The sequence below is a fragment of the Mauremys mutica genome, chromosome 14 (genome assembly GCF_020497125.1).
Source record: "Mauremys mutica isolate MM-2020 ecotype Southern chromosome 14, ASM2049712v1, whole genome shotgun sequence".
NCBI classification, from domain to species: domain Eukaryota; kingdom Metazoa; phylum Chordata; order Testudines; family Geoemydidae; genus Mauremys; species Mauremys mutica.
In genome coordinates this window covers 23117941-23131331 of record NC_059085.1, presented here as the reverse complement: position 1 = coordinate 23131331, position 13391 = coordinate 23117941, and the positions used below count along the sequence as shown (strand labels likewise).

The window sequence follows — 13391 nt, the reverse complement described above, 5'->3', positions numbered from 1 at the left end:
CATGAACTGATAGAGATAGAGATAATTGAACTCTGATAAGCAAACCAAGTTCTATACGTCAGACAGCCTGTATCCGTGGACTATTTAGTGCTTTGAGGTTTAAAAGTACTACACAGATGCCAAATAGCAACCCACCGTTTAACAATTTAGTTTCTGTAACAGGCAAAAAGGACAAAGTTCTTCTGACTCAAAGCAGTACTCCGCTTTCCCATTTGCTCTCACTACACGTATGGACCCCCATTGGCATCAACTCTGGTCTCCGGCATACAAAAAGCAACTGAGTAGTAAAGCAAGCATGTTAAGAGACTATTGTCTTAGTAGTTTACCACCATAAATTTTCCCATTTAAAAAAGTAAAGAGGCAAGATGTCAGACATTAGATAGCTTTAAAGTGAACAACAGAAGAGAGAAATACCACCTCTAAACCAGCAACTTTGAAGAGACAGATGGGGTGGGGGTGGAGGAAAAACCACAGAACTACAGCCTTTTTGCACCAATTCTTTAATTAGGAATACAGATTAGAAGTTAGATATAAAAGCACACCTCTATGTGCATAAACCTCCACGAAGAGTAAAATGGTTTGTGTGACGTATTATTTAGAGATAGACTACTGAGTCTCTTAGAGTTAAAATACTCAAACCAGATATATAATCTTAGGCCATGACAAAATTTCTGTATATTTGTTGACTAGCAGAAATGCAAGCCTCTGTGCCTAATGAATTAAGATAACTGGAGTGCAACTGGGATCTGTGTGGCATTCAATTCTCAGTAACAATCAATGGAAATTAAATATTAATTTGCGTGTCTTAAGTGGAAAAGCATGAAAAAGGTTGGATAGGAAAGCAGGGAACAGCAATAAGTTTTCTACAGTTCTATTGACAGTGCAAATTACAGTAAGCAAAACAGAATGCTGACAAAAATCTATAAGTTTTCCTTTTTCCTTGGCACCAATGACTAATTGCATAAAACAGATTAAGGTATTTAATCACTATTTGATTGAGGTTGGAGTGAAGAGTGTTAAATAGTCAAACCCACATCAATTTTTCAACAAGCTGTGCATTTCATTTCTTGTTTTACATTGTGCTAAGCTATCTTCTGAAGTTTTCTGCAGCCTAACATTGAGAATACTTGATCATCCCTTCATCAGCGAGCTGCGTTATTTTACACCTTACGGGACTTCCAGGTCCTCACTCTCCTTGCTAGTATTCCATGCATTCTAAATTACCAAAAAGCAAATCTGTAGATCTTAAAAGACAACAGGATAAGGAATATTAATAAGTTACACCAGAAAGATGCTATAGCAGTTATGGGACTAAATTCTCACTCAGGCAGTCAATGCAAGTTTTTCTTCAAGTTAGGACCAAGTAAGAATGGAAGAGACAGAGTCCGCTCTCAAGTTAACCTTGTGGAGCACAGAGGTGACTGCATGGCAGGATTAGATCTGATATGCTTTGCCTTTGTTTTATTGATAAAAATTTCCATGGGCAGTCAAACTACATTTGTGATAATATTCCATTCCTTTCTAAGAGTATGGTCTGATGCCACAAGTAACATGTTTTATTACTTAAAAAGCATTATGTTACAGATCTAAAAATATGACATACAAACAAGTTACTTTAATTCCTTTTCATTTAGAAATTGTTGCAATTCAGAACACTACTATGGCTAAAGAAAAGGGTACACTGATTTTTAGCACTAGGCAGTACAAGTTACATGCACATAATCATTGCTTTGAGCAATACCATCTTTTCAGACAGACATTCAATAGGTTTCCCTAATAAATCCTGTAACTATAATACTGGTAACCCCCAATTTCTTAATAAATAAGTGATTAAGTAATACCCTAATTATAAAAAAGCCTTTAACATACTAATGTATTACCATGCCAGTATTACATGGAAGTCAGAACCACTTTGGGCACGGTTAAGAAATAGCATGGAGGGAGCTATATCATTGCGCTGTTGTCCACCCTCCCTTCTGGTGCCTAGGGTTTTTTTTTTTTTAAAAGTGTTTTACATTTAGTAGTTAAATAAATACTATAATAAAAGTGAAGTACATGGCTGGTAAAGGAAGAGCTTGTGGATCAGCAATGTCCATACAAGGTTTCCACACTTGAGTTCTGTTTTCTACATTTGCTGCAAGGAAGCAACTTCACATGTGCAACATGCACACTGTTAAAAAGAATAAATATTCTTGAATTTTATCACATTCTGGCAATATAATGGAAAGCAGATGAGTCCGATTAACTTCTCTGAAAGTAGCAGTGAACATAACAGCTTGTGCAAATCATCTACCCTAATGGCATTGCAAGTCAGGACAGTCAAAAGAGGAATGTGCCAAAACTTCCTTTCCCATTTCGTTTGAACTGATTGCCCATGATAGAAACAAACATTTCCTGAGACATTATGTTGTCATCGGCCTCTGTGATTCCCAGTTCACTCAGCCTTTTCTTGTGCATCTGGCTCTTCTTTACAGAGGTAGCAACAAGTTCATTTGCAATTTCATAATTGCCTTCAGTTTGTTCAGAAATCTCAGCTCTCTCATGGAGCTCCAGTTCATCTGTTGCACATTCATGTAGCTCTTCATGTCCCAAATCTTCTACGTTTTCTGTCTCACCATTTGACTGGATAGTCTGTATATTTCCTAAATCCGAAAACAGTGATGAAGTTATTACAGACTGTGCAGATGCCTGGAGGAGCTGAAGTAATTAAAGTGTCAGACTTGGAATACTTTGAAATGTAGGGGGTTTCTTTAAGTCTTATTAAACAATGAAAATACTCCCCATATTGCAATAACTGTTTCAATTATTACATAGTTCATCTACATCAGCTCTTGCCAATAAGAGATAATTCTTCCAATGCAAACACAAAGGTTCAGTATATATAGCACAAAGTCAAGTGGCAACTGGGATATCCAATGACAATCCAGCACAAAGAGTTAAAATGCAAGAATAAGCGTTCAAGGTGATTGCCACTGGAAACAGCAAAGCGGCAGTGAATATTTTATGAAAAGTTCAGGGGGAAAATTCATCAGCTTCCTCTTATCACCCCTTCCGGATGCAATTTTAATGATAGCCCCATATATTCCATGTATACGAGTGTGATGCTTAAGAAAGAATCTGGAGACTGAAATAAATTACTCAGAGACAGTCAAGTATTTTAGAGAGACACATCTGAGTGGGGATTAGACATTGCAACTGAGAAGTTAGTATCTTTCTTTGAAATAAGACATGGAAAGTACAGTTTTCAAGTGATATTTATGGTGGGGAACAACTACTCTGGGAGGAATAAGCTAGATCCAACAAGTCTCATTTCTGCTGCATGGTGGAACAGGAGAGCAGAGGATTAATATGGGTAGGAAAGGGTTGTGGAAGGAATATGCCCACTTTCTCCCTGACAACATGCCATTTTGTACGTGTGACCAAGTAGTTAGTTCCAGTCCTGCAGGATCTGGATAGTGGAGCAGATGGGTCCAGTAGGCAAGACTCAAGTGGAAAGCTCCTTTTCCTCACTGAATAGCTACACACCATTTAAGATAGACTCAGACACACTGACCCAGACACTCATTTATAGGAGAGACAGTTGGAAAAAGCCTCAAGCACAGCTAGATGGAACAGAGATTAAAACTCCTTTTATTGCAGAAAGTCTCATATTTTAAATGGCTAAATAGTCAGGATGTTCTGAAAGACCATCATGCGAGCTGCCTGATACAGGCTTCTGGTGACCAGAATAAACTTTTACAAGTGCTTTGATATCATTGGATAAAAAAGTGAAATTGAAGTGCAAGCAATTACACACATGCAGCCTGCAGCTACTCCTAAACATTCCTTTGCAGTAGCTGTGATCTGGGAAATCTCAGTCCTCTGATAATTATAGGGAAGTCATATTTTTCTCCTTATTAGAAAGTTTAAGACTTTCTTTCTGCCAAGTTATATGATGTTCATTTTCTAAATATTTTACAGAAACAGTAGATTCACCACTACATTTAGACTCCTATTAAGTCACTAGAGTAAAAAAATACCTTCTGAATTTTTGGCAGCAATGTCTTTTACATCAGAGGAAACTGTAGGTTTAACCAGGACGACTCCATACCCTTCATTATTATGGATCACATTGTTCACCATGGTTATCTTGGGACTGTCATAATGCTCATCTAAGAAATCCTATACAAATGTAGAAAAAGACAAATGTAAAAAAAGATTTATGTAGCAAATTCTCAGAAAGGTAATTTCAACCCAGCTAGAGTGTCTTCTCTAAAAACAAAAATACAAAAGAACTAGATCTATTTGTATATTTAAGAGACAAATATAGTCACCATTTTCCTTGTTGCAGCCATGAAATAGAAGGAATAGTTTGCTGTAATAGACAAGAATTCAAGTCCACTGCTATCAGTGTTATCATACCTTGTCTTTCAAACAAGTTAAAATCAAAAAGTAGTGACATCATGAGATAACTAACTAGAATAGTTACTGGTGGTAGGTACCAGTCTGAACAGGTATGAGCTTGATAACTGATCAGAGCACATTCCATCTGGAACTCACTTTTATGAGGATTCCCTCCTTGCAGTGGTGTATGCCATTGCCCAGCAGGGTACATGTGCTACCCGGATATATTTCAACACCAGCACCCTGTAAATTAAAGAGCCAGATCATAAATGAGTCAGCAAGTTCCCAGTGTAACCCATTACCCCAAAGTGGGTCTTTGTCTCTACCCAGTGGCTACATGATAAGAGTCTATTTCCTCCTGTTATAGGGCTTAGTAAACTAAGTCAGGTAGCAGATGCTCATGGTTCACTGGCAATGCTGCTATCATCACACCACAAAAATTTCTGCTGGGAAGAGATTGCACGACACATGCACAGAGATGTAGTTGATCTTTAATACACCGCACCCAGTCCTAGGAAATCCAGTGATTTCTTTTGTGAAGTAACAAAGTGTTAGATTTTGATCATCTCTTTGTAAGAATCAACAGGCAACATGTTCAAAAAAAGGCAGTTCGGCTGGAGAAAGAATATTAGTTTAATGAGAGACAAGAACATTTAAGGGGCACAAAACAGGCTCGTTTTAAGAACAGCCTTATCCCATGAATCTCCTCCAAGAATGCACCTAGAGTTATCTCATAACTGACTCTTGTTATGGTTTGATTTTCACGGTGTCACATGAAAGTCAACATGAGTCCCCACCGTGGAGACATTTTACATAAGAGGTTAAAAGAATTCTCTGATTTCTTAAACACCAATTATATTTAGCCATCTAATGGAAGATACTGGTGGTTTTCTAAAGGACCAAGGAAGTCATCCTCTTTCCTGATTATGATTCCCTATTTGCCTGCAGAGAGCTTCATTTTATTCAAGCCGTAGTTTTCTTTCAAAAAAATATTTAAAAGTTAGGTCACACCTTGGCACCATACAGATCAGAGTTCTTCATTAATAGCTCTGCTGATGTCCGCACTGTAACACCTGTAGTTTCACACTGTAGCACACAGTTCTCCAGTGTGGTTTTCCCATGGTGAACACCTGCAATCAAAGATACCCAGTGTCGACATTAGAAATCATTCTAAAAGAAAGAGTATAATAGATGATCTATAACGAGAGGAATTTTCTGTTCATCAGGCCAGACAGATACTGTAATGAGGCCATATTAGATTAATATCTGCTAAGGAAACATTTTTTCAGGAAGATTTCAGTGGAGCCCGAGGTAGACACTACCATTCAGCCTTTTTAACGAGTATGCTCTTGAAAGTATTTATTTTCTGGGTAACAAACCTACACGAGTTAAATGGAAACAATTTCCATACACATTCAAGGACACACTGTTGCAGTACTTTCCAGCACATCAGCAGCATAATCTGAGTCCAAAACCAGGGAGGATCAAGGCAATGTATGAATGATCCTCCAGTGGCAGCTATTCAATGAAAAGACTCTTCTGCCTTATACACCCCCCACCTCGCTGCTTGTTTCCACTGGGGAAAGGTGGACAGCCAAAGCAAATGGGGCACAGCTAGGACCATGCAGATTCTCAGTTGTGTTTTCAGCCCCCGCCCCATGGCCAATGGAGCCCAACCAAAAGTCTGGGTACTCATCAGGCTGCTCAGTCAGGGGACAAGGGGACCGGGACCAGGACCAGCCCCACACAGAGCTGCAGCAGGATCAGAAGTGAGCAAAACAGCTTTAAAGTTAACACTCTTGAGTCTGACAATGGATAGGGACAGTCTGTCGGCGCACATCTACCGTGATTGGGACCACAGGCATGTTTGCTGTATACCTAGCCTGCAAGATCAACTGACCTCCTGACATACTTCAGAAAGTCTGAAACAAGAAAGTGCCCAAGTATATGCCCGGATGGCCAAACCATGGCTCGTGAGCCACATGTGACTCTTATCATTAAAGTGTGGCCCGCGGAGAGACTGGGGAGAGCTCGGGACTTCTGCCTTGTAGCAGGGTGATGGGGTTCTGCTCAGCAGGGTCTCAGGGCTTCAGCAGGAGCAGGGATGAAGCCTCGAGCCCTGGCAGGTGCACCCTGGCTCTTGAACTTCTGAAGATTGTCATATGTGGCTCGGAGGGTCAGTAAGTTTGGCCACCCCGGTACATGTGCACACATACCCCTAGACATGCCACATGACTCAAATTATCAGACAAGCAAAAATGTGGTAAAGTTTTGCCTTTACACCTTAGTGGATAATTTTCAGGTTTCGACTTTCAGAAGATTAAAGCAAATTTAAATAGAATTAGAACTAACCTAAATTTAAAGGAAACAACGCAAGAAAATCATAAGTGTTTTGATCTACAGGGGGCTTAAAGCCAAAGAGTTCACTTTCTGCATAACTGTTGCCAAATAACTCCAAGTATGTGGGATAATGAGCGTGTGGGATGGTCATGTTAATACAACTATTGTGAACACTTACAAATGGGCCAGTACTTGGGAACAACAGTTATCTGATAAAGTGACTTATAAATTTGGCTTGGGCACATTCTCAGTCCATAGGAGGAGCTCCCAATATTACTGCCCACAGCTGACAGAACTAGACACCTGCTGGAAAAATTGTGGTGAAAATACAGGAATAGTCGTATCTTCCAGTCCTGCGGCTTTAATATCCAGCTCTGCAACAAAAGGAAGACTGGCCCTTCTCTTATTTCTTCATGTGTTACCACCTCTTAAAGTGTTCATCCCCTGCCACCCAAGCAGAGCTTCGTCAACAAACACTTTCATACGTTTTCCGGCATGGGCTCAGGGGAAACCGTATCATATCATAAACTGATTTTGTTCAGTGGCTAACTTGGAAAAGAGGACAACTGTCTAGCTTTGCTGGATTTCTCATTAATTGCATGGTTTTTACAAGAGAAAATAATTCAGAGTAATACACTGCCTTGGCCTACTCCCACAAAGAAAGTCAGGGATGCATGTAACACAGCAAAACAGGATAAATAGAAGCTCTTTTGCAATAAAAATAAATCTGTTATCGTATATCTGAGACCAAAGCAATTACACACATGGATGTTCTCACATGCCAGTGTACATGTTGTAACCCTGTGGATGTGATCTGGATTACACAGTTATTTTTCTAACTAAATCAATTCAGTTACACTGATGAAAAAACCTAATGTAGAGGCACTTGAACTAATGCAAACTGTGCTTATACCAGTTGCCTAATTTCATTAATTTCTGAATTAAGCTAAATCAGTTTAAATTTGCCTATAATAGTGGTTTGCACTGGTATAACTAAAAACAGTTACACCAGTGCAAGTTTACAAACATAATCCAGGCCCTTTGTTGCAAAGGAACCATTAAAGGAACATTAGCCTCAGATCTACCCTTATGAGTTATGATTTTTTTTAATGACAGCAGTGACTTCTCCATATCAACGTTGATTCCCTTTCTTTGTGGAGATGTTTTACCTAAGTTGATAAAATATGAAATACCTACGTGAAGGTGCTAAGCACTTTAAAGTGATATTTATTCCAATCCACTTCTCTTTAGTGAAGTGTTAATTAGCATCTTCCCCAAAGGCAGAAGGGCAGGACCCAATAAGTTTATCTTCAGATGGAACTAATTTTTCCTTAGATGATCAAAAGAATTGTCTGAGTGATACTATGTTCCAAGGACTGATGAAAATAACAGCATGTAATGTAGCTTGGTTTTGCTTACAAAAAATGCAGATTCTCAACTGAAGGGTTTACAGCATGAGAAAAATCTTATTAACCTGAGTCCAGGGCAGGTAGCAGAGCTTTCTGGGGAAGCAAAGGGATCAGGTTCTTGATTGCTGAATAAGGACAACAGGAGAGGCCAAGTGATGTGAGGCACAATAGCACAAAGCTGGCAGTCAGAGGGTAGGGAACTAAGGAAAAGAGACGGCTTGGAGCTATAGAACTGACCTGCCAGCAAGAAGAGTAGGGGATGGGCCTACTTGATAGCCACAAAAATATTGAGGGAAGAGACAAAAGTAGTATCCTGCTGAGCCTCAATTTGAATGTGCTGTCAGCAAGCAGAGGGGTTTGTGGTGACTAAGGAGAGGAAAGGTTGGTTCAGCAATAGTCAGATATTTCCAAGGCAGTTCTCTTCGCCAGTAAGGCAAGCAGGTTTCATTCACCAGCCAAACTGGAGTGGGCTATGTAGCAATTTTTAGAGGCAGGCAGACTTAGCAGCTAAATTACCTCTAAACTGCATGGCCACACCCCTCCCTGCCGGCCCCAGCAGCCAGGGGAGAGGAGCCCCTCCCTCGGCCCTGAGCTGCTGTGGCTAGAGAGGGCTGGGGGAAGTCCTCTCTCCCCACCACAGCCCCATGGCAGCCTGCTCCCCAAACCTCTCATCCCCCACCCCACTGCAGAGCCCACACACCCCCACACCTCACCCCACTGCCCCAGCCCTGAGGCCCCTCCCACTTACCGAACCCCTTGGCCCCACTCCCACACTATGAATTTTGTCCTGTGCACCAATATGAAGGTGATGTGCGCCACATCACCTCCACATCAGTGCATAAAAAAATTCATTCCACACATGGACATAAAAAATTAGAGGGAACACTGCTTAGCAGAAAGGACAGTTAGATTCAATTACTGTTTTTTAAGACTGAGAAAAAGCTTGACAATTTAAGACGGCAGTCAGATAGTTCAGAGGCTGGGAGTTATTAAATTCCAAGTTCTTAGTAATCTAGGTAAAGAAATATTGAAGGTCTGATATTTATACCAGGGATAATAGGGATCCCTTTACTGTGTACTTCTGCAAGTTGGTAAGAGTGTAATATTGAATGCAGATTTACAGATTAGCAAAGCTTTAATTCCACCAGTAATTATGAAAGCATAAAAATGGACAAACACTTTATTACTTACTTAAGATCCCCTCTACAGCATCATGCTGAACCAGCTTCAAACTGGAGATTCTTATATTCGCCCCTGTACAGTCAACAAAGTTGTCTCCTTTGCCTTTCTTTTCAATCACAACATCGTCTGGCAGGCCATACCCTGAAAGGAAAAGTTTAGATAAGGAAAAAAAAATCATACTGTTACTGTGGTTAACAGGTGGACACAGATGCCCCGTACACATCACGAGATACCAAAATTAGAGTCAAAGGACTGTAACTTGAGTTCTGTCATGGTAGCAGGTTTAAGTTTTCCACACATCACTCAGACCACCCCCAACGCTCCCTGCTACATCAGCCTTCTCTAAACTGGCAGGAATCCCGCCCCTGAAGCATACAAGGAAGGTTAAAGTCTCCTAGATGGCTGCTTCACTCAAACCACTACTGCCTCACTGCAAAGGTTTTGAGGTGGAGGACTGCACAAAAACAACAAATTTCGTCCATTGCACTACTGACTTCTGTATTTAAATGAAGTGGGTCAAAACCCTTAACTGCGGCAGTTTCCAGGAGAATTCAAGTAAAACCACAAACTTTAAAGCAGATGATACTGATTCACTAAATCATTCACTGATTTATCAGCATGTAAAGCCTTTATTACTTGTATAGTAAAAAGATAAATCGTATTGAACTAAGTTTTAAAGAAGTGAGATATAAACTAATTAGGTCAAGGATATCATGGCTAACATGCCTAGAAGTGGCCTAGAGATCTCTAATGACCAGTCAGGGCCTGCCCCTAAAACAGCATGTCTAACAGCAAGAAAAGACTTGGGTAGAAGGTGGGGACTGAAAAGGTTAACCTTTCCCCATTCCTCCTGCTCCACGACATCTGTACAGAGGGTCTCAAGGATCTCCTCTTTCCATGGGACCTAGGGAGCGCATAATTATTTCTATCTTTAAAAAAAACAAAAACAAAAGGGAAGTTCTCAGACATATTGTTAAGTTGAAAGGACTTTCTCCTTAAGGGTTTTAAGAGGTTCCAATATCAGCTATGGAAAACCCACCGTACAATCGATCACCCATCTGCCATCCCACCATGTTCCATTAATCACCTTTCCCTGCAGGACTTTAAGACACCTGCATTCTATAGAAGCAGTAGTCTGAAACTGAGAGAAAACACTAAGCTGGGATACACTTGGACATGTGCCGTCACCCAAATATATTTTCTCACTACACTAACCTTTGCCCTTTTCATGTGTATTGGTATTTACAGATACTTGGATAATTGGCATCATATGCCTTAATGAGGAATAGGAAATCAGAACTGTAGGACTGGAAGGGACCTCAAGAAGTACCACCCCTTGTGCAGAGACAGAACCAGAACCATCCGTGACATGTTTGTCCAACCTTTTCTTAAACACCACCAATAACAGGGATTATACAACATCCCTCGGAAGCCTATTCCAGAACTTAATGTCCTTATAGTTAGAAAGTTTTTCCTAATATCTAAACTAAATCCCCTATGTTACAGATTAAGGCAATTACTTTTTGTCCTACCTTCAACTGACCGCCATACTTTTTCCATCAGTTCCCGCCCATCTTCTCTTCTCAAGATTAAAAATGCCTAGTTTTTAATCTTTCCTCATAGGTCAGGTTTTCTAAACCTCTTCTCAGTTTTGCTGTTCTCCCCTGGACTCTCCCCAATTTTTCCACAGCTTTCCCAGCGTGTGGCACACAAAACTCCAACTCAGGCCTCAACAATGCCAAGCAGAATGGGACAATCACCCACCATGTCTTACATGGCACTCCGCTTAATGCACCCAAAATATTAGCCTTTTTCACAGCTGCATCACAGTGCTAACTCCTATTCAATTTGTGACCTGTTCTAACCCCCAAGTGCTTCTCAGCAGTACTACCACCTAGCCAGTTAGTCCTCATTTTGTAGTTGTACATTCGATTTTTCCTTCCTAAGTGAAGTACTTTGCACTTGTTTTTATTGAATTTCATCTTGTTGAATTCAGACCAATTTTCCAATTTGTCAAGGTCATTTTGAAGTCTAATTCTGCCCTGCAAAGTGCGTCCAACCCCTCGCAGTTTGGTGTCTTTCGCAAAGCCTACTCTCCACTCCATTATCCAAGTCCTTAATTAAAATATTGACCAGCCCCAGTACAGACCCTTGCTGGACCCCACTAGATACACCTACACAGTTTGATAGTGAACCATTGATAACTACGCTTAGAATACTGTCTTTCAACCAATTTTACACCATCTTATAGTAATTTCATCTAGACCACATCTCCCTAGTATGCTTAAGAGAATGATAGGTGGGACTGTGTCAAAATCCTTACTAAAATTAAGATATATCATCTACAGCTTCCATCCTACCCACTAGGCCAGTAATCCTGTCAAAGAAGGAAATTAGAGTGGCTTAGCCTGATATTTTCTTGACAAATTCATGCTGGGTATTCCTAGGTACTCAAACTGATTGTCTAATATTTTATCCCAGTATCTTTCCAAAGTTCGAGTGACTGGTCTATAATACCCTGGGTCTTCTCTGTTCCTCTTTTTAACTATTTGCTCTTCTCCAGTCCTCTGGAACCTCACCCATCCTCCATGAGTTATCGAAGATAACTGCTTCAGCTAATTCCTTAAGCACCCTCTGATGAATTTCATCAGACCCTGCCAACTTAAATACATTGAATTTATCTAAATATGCTTTAACCTGTTCTTTCCCTATTTCTCTGCTTCCCCCTTGTTGTTAATATTAATTTATCTCAAGTACCTGGTCACCTTTAACCTTTTCAGTGAAGTCTAAAGTAAAATAGGCATGAAACACCTCGGCCTTCTCAATGCCAAATATTTGCTCTCCTTCCTTATTAAGTAGGGGACCTTACGCTTTCCTTCATCTTCTCTTGTTCCTAGTCTATTTATAGAACCTCTTTTCTTATTGCCTTTTATTTCCCTTGCTAGCTGTACCTCAGCTGTTCGGATTTGTCCTTACAGACTTGTGCTATTCTTTTGTACTCTTCCTTGGCAATTTATCCATGTTTCCACTCTTTTAGGATTGCTTTTTGATTTGCAGGACATTAGAGAGCTCCTAATGGAGCTAACTGGCTGCTTCCTATTCTACTGTTCTTCTGATGGCACTCAGTATAGGGTTTGTCTAGTCAGGATTCTGTAAAGTATGTCTGCCTGTGGACTGTGTGATCGTACAACAGCTGGAGTTATTCAACCACTGTACAATGAAGAATTAAATATGTAGTATCTCTGATGGAATGATTATGGAAAGATAAAGTTGTCATGGTTTGTTCCCCCCCCCCGCCCCCCGCGAGACTATCATTGCAGCAAAGGCAAATTTATCTGGGTGCTCGAACTGGGAGCTTCATCACAAGTGGTAGGGTTTCTTCTAAACTTAGTCTAAACTCAATTCCCTAGTGCATCTTGGAATAAAAGAAGGCTCCTATACAATTAAGTTGTGTTATTCCTTTGACAAATTTTCCCATCCCCTCATGACAAGAAAGCTACCAAAACAGTGTTAACTACTCGGATTAGAACCAGTGAGATTTTACTTGCTGCCCCTCTTTAGGGCATTTTCAGCAACTCCTACTACTAATCCTTCTCCCAACACAAGTCCATATTTAAAGATTACTCATCCTGACACTTGCTCATTCAAGGAGTAGTCCCTATTAAAGTAAACTTACTTATATATTTTGTTCCATAAAGCAGAATGGCTACTTCTATTCTATGACTCTAATAGGCCTGTTACTTCACCCCTTGTATTACCATTTTTTCAAAGACAGGACAACATCTGTCATAAATACCACCAGGATTCCAGAACAATACTATTCTCACTGATAAATAAAGCAATTTATTGAGGCCCTTTATCCTGCAGATGTATTGCATTTGGGCATGTATATCTATATAAATCAAACATGTACAAGAGAGAAAGAAAATTATAATCATAAAACAAAAAGAGGCAAGAAAACATAGTAGGGAACAGCAGGAAATTAAACTCCCAGCCTTTTTTCCATTAGGAAGTTTTGACAAGATAAAGACAAAGAATGCAGCTTAAGCAGTTTCTGAACAGCCCACAATGATGTAT

General features: G+C 40.1%; 1 protein-coding gene across 1 annotated transcript in view; it reads right to left on the bottom strand.

The window, feature by feature from the left end:
* Positions 1-510: 510 nt before the first annotated feature.
* SHCBP1 (SHC binding and spindle associated 1) overlaps positions 511-13391 on the bottom strand; it is a 34098-nt gene continuing 21217 nt past the window's right edge. The window contains exons 9-13 of the mRNA XM_044986715.1: positions 9324-9455; positions 5395-5513; positions 4540-4626; positions 4020-4161; positions 511-2642 (exon numbers count right to left, since the gene is read on the bottom strand). Of these exons, the coding sequence (XP_044842650.1) occupies positions 2320-2642; positions 4020-4161; positions 4540-4626; positions 5395-5513; positions 9324-9455 (803 nt within the window). The 3' untranslated portion in view covers positions 511-2319. The remainder of the gene's footprint in view (positions 2643-4019; positions 4162-4539; positions 4627-5394; positions 5514-9323; positions 9456-13391) is intronic.